Source organism: Contarinia nasturtii, unplaced genomic scaffold (genome assembly GCF_009176525.2).
Source record: "Contarinia nasturtii isolate CC-2019 unplaced genomic scaffold, AAFC_CNas_1.1 Cnas_scaffold_97, whole genome shotgun sequence".
Taxonomy (NCBI): Eukaryota; Metazoa; Arthropoda; class Insecta; order Diptera; family Cecidomyiidae; genus Contarinia; species Contarinia nasturtii.
The window spans coordinates 1-3,423 of NW_022197455.1; the positions used below are offsets into that span (position 1 = coordinate 1).

General features: G+C 35.9%; 1 protein-coding gene across 1 annotated transcript; it reads left to right on the top strand.

Moving 5' to 3' along the window:
• Positions 1 to 542: 542 nt before the first annotated feature.
• Positions 543 to 3,342, top strand: LOC116339080 (mucin-4-like; the record flags this gene model as incomplete). The annotated part of the gene is made up of 8 exons (XM_031764733.1): positions 543 to 612; positions 676 to 771; positions 854 to 1,009; positions 1,086 to 1,298; positions 1,381 to 2,169; positions 2,235 to 2,390; positions 2,463 to 3,158; positions 3,224 to 3,342. Coding segments are annotated over exons 1-8 (2,232 nt in total), but the record flags the coding sequence as incomplete, so codon positions are not given.
• Between the last annotated feature and the right edge of the window lie 81 nt (positions 3,343 to 3,423).

Genomic DNA, 3,423 nt, shown 5'->3' on the forward strand with positions numbered 1-3,423 from the left:
ATACTAAAACATACATATTGAAGAAACTTAAATAGTCGCCTACGTAACATTCTAATAACTATACTTATTACTATACTTATTAGTGCAAAAAAATAATAAGTAATAATATAGTTTGATCTTATTAGAATGATAAGATAATAAGATGAATAATAAGATACCGAAAATGCCCAACTGTAGGCGTAGCCGTTCAACACCTTGGCTCAATGACATACCTGGATTTTCGTCGAACAACTTAACTATCCGCTTATCTTGCTTTGGCGAGGAGGCTCGGTTTGGCTTAACATTGGGCTGATCGTTCACATTTTTTTCCCGCTTATACTGCTGGATCCAGTGCTGGACGAACCCTGGTGACTTATGAAGGTATTTTGCGACCTTCGTCTGCGGCCATTGTGGCCCCTTTGGGTGTAAATGCAGAAATACTGCTTCAAATCGTGAATGAAAATGTTCGGAATTCATATTTCGGTTGCACAACAAACACTGTACTGATCTGACAGTTGTCGAAACCTAAACGCGAAATAGCTTAGGGTCCCATCAGGCAACACCAAAAGTATTTTTTGAATATTCAAACATTTAGGTGCTACCTCGTCACATTACAGATAAAAAAAATGCACTGTACATTCTTTTCATTCCATTAAATAAATTTATGATTAACTTGATCATTTTACCATCATTCAGATCCTGACACTGAGGCTGGTGATTTTCAACGCAAATTGGAACTTATAAATAACAGAATGACCAACGATAGACAATATCGCCAAGTGCAACACCTAGGTAATTGTAAGTATATCGTTCAACTTTATACTTAGTAAGATAATTATCAAATTTTTTTTCGTCATACAATGAATATAAATAGCTCGTTACTCAGAGGATAGTGATTATACTTCGGACTTAAACTATCCAATAACACATAATGCAAACTCATCAGCTAGTCACTACCGAAATCTACAGACACCACAACGCTCATTAGAAACATCCCGTGAAAACTCGTACGAAAAAGAAGATCGATATGGTATGTATCTAAATCGAATTAAAACCACCTCTACGAATGTATAATGGTGATCTTTCAATATATACATTAATTTTAGGATATTATGACACAACAACAGCAAACACTGCTATGACCAACTTTACTAGCTTAAATATGGAAATTGAAAATATGTATCCAGAAGACAGCCGATCTCCGATTCGTGATAAAGAAGAAAGTGATCCATTATCGTACAATAGTAGGCCGTTCAACACAAATAGTTGTTTAAAAGGACTTAGTGAAACTAGATATGATAGATCAGATGGGTACACAGGTAAAATAAATAATAAATTCATTTTAAAATAGTGTTTTTAAATTTTGATTTGTTTTTTTTTTTTTTTTGGTTTTTGTTGCAGGAATTCGAAAGCGTAGTTTAGAACGTCAACATTCTTCAGTATTATTTGACAATTTTTATGGTGATCAAGAAACGAACGACTATGAAACATCGCTGTATCCTACAAGGAATGCCAATGAACCACAATTAGTCAATAGATATGACTATAGTTATGGATTAGATAGACAATGGAATACGAATAGTATTAATTTTAATAGTAATTTGCCGTCGAAGGGAAAGCTTTTACCAAAGGTTCCGACTAAAAGCTACAATGTGATCGAACAGAGAGAAGCAACTTCAACGCTGTTGACTGATGCAATACCGATTGCATCTGGTTTATCAAAGAAGACACGTCAGTTGCCGCAACCAGTTGTAAGCGCTACGCGTAAAAGACTACCACGTGCCGGTTATACACGGCAACTGCCACAGATGCCATCCATAAATAAGTCAAAATATCCGGCATCTTTGATGAGTCGCAGTGACACGGAATACTCAAAGTTTGGCTCCACCGAGGATTTCGAACGACGTGGTGCAATGTCAGCCATGCAATATAACGATTACAGTTTTTCACCAACATTGAGAACATATGAACCGTATGATGACACAGCGAAAAGCATGAATGAACCACCCATCTTTCATTCAAACGAAAGCCTTAACACAACCGCCCAATCGGTATACTCGGAGTTCAGTACAGCAACAGATCGTCGAAGCAAAATGTCCGTTATATCCAATGCCGTTCCGGTTGCATCTTCACTCACAAATAATTTCAACCAAGTGACAGACTCATATCAAAACTACACTAGTAGTACAAGTGAGTAGAAATTTAAGAAAATATATGTCAAATTTGATCTCATGATTTTCGTCTTTAATTTATAGGTCGAAAACGTTTACCACAAATTCCAGCTGTTCCGAATTTAACAGATGCGACCAGTGCTAATAATTCGAATTTCGAGCCAACAATAAGAAGCACAGGAAAACGTTTACCAGACATCAGTGCATTATCAACAAAAGCCTATATAACCTCTTCTAGTTGTAAGTCACTGTTATTTTTTATATTATTTTATCAATTGTATGCTAAAGAGACTTTGTAATTTTTGCTTTTAGATCAACATTTAGAAACAACTACGAGTGCCAGTGGTCCACAGCTGTACTCAACGACAAACATAACAAATACAACTAACAATAATGATATCAAAATTAATCTAAGTAATAATAACAGATTGACATATGACACTTGTTATAGATATAATTTGAATAGTAGTGATAGTACGTATGACACTAGTGATAAATACGTTCCGGAAAATAGCACTTATGATTGCTTTGCGGCAAAATCAGTCACCAATGATATTTATGATACAGATAATTCACTAACGAAATCTTCGATTGTGGAACCTCCAATAACGGATGCCACATCGTTAATAACCCCATATTCCCCAACATTTTCCATGCCATATTCTACGACCTATTCCACATCATACACAACATCATACGCAACATCGTTTACCACGGCATCTACAACATTAGATTCAACCTTGTACTCAAATTCATATACCACACCAACCACGTATTCAATGTTGTATACTACAACGCCGTATACAACACAAAACACCACGCCGATAGCTAAGCAGATCACACCAACAACAACCGCAATCAATATCACCACTTCATCATCTGGTACATCATCTTTATTCTCATCGTCATCACAAGCCACTGCAAACTTCATGAAGAGTAGTCTAAGCGGAATATCCAAAACATTTTCCATGTTCCAGTCAAAGACGCCAACATCAGCTGTCGACAATGGTTTGTTTCTGATACTAATATTTATACTTGAATATATTGTGACTATTTGGATATTTTCATTTTAGGTCAACAACAAAATCAATCAGCAATTGGCGGTTTCCTTTCTGATCATTTGACTGGTACTTTCGGTGCAACCGAAACAAGTAACAACCAACAAAATATCCAAAACCTCCAATCGCAATTGGTACGAGTATTTATCATAGTTTATTGTGTTGTACTTGTTGATAAACGAATCATTTATGGCATTAGCGCCCATATGAAACCT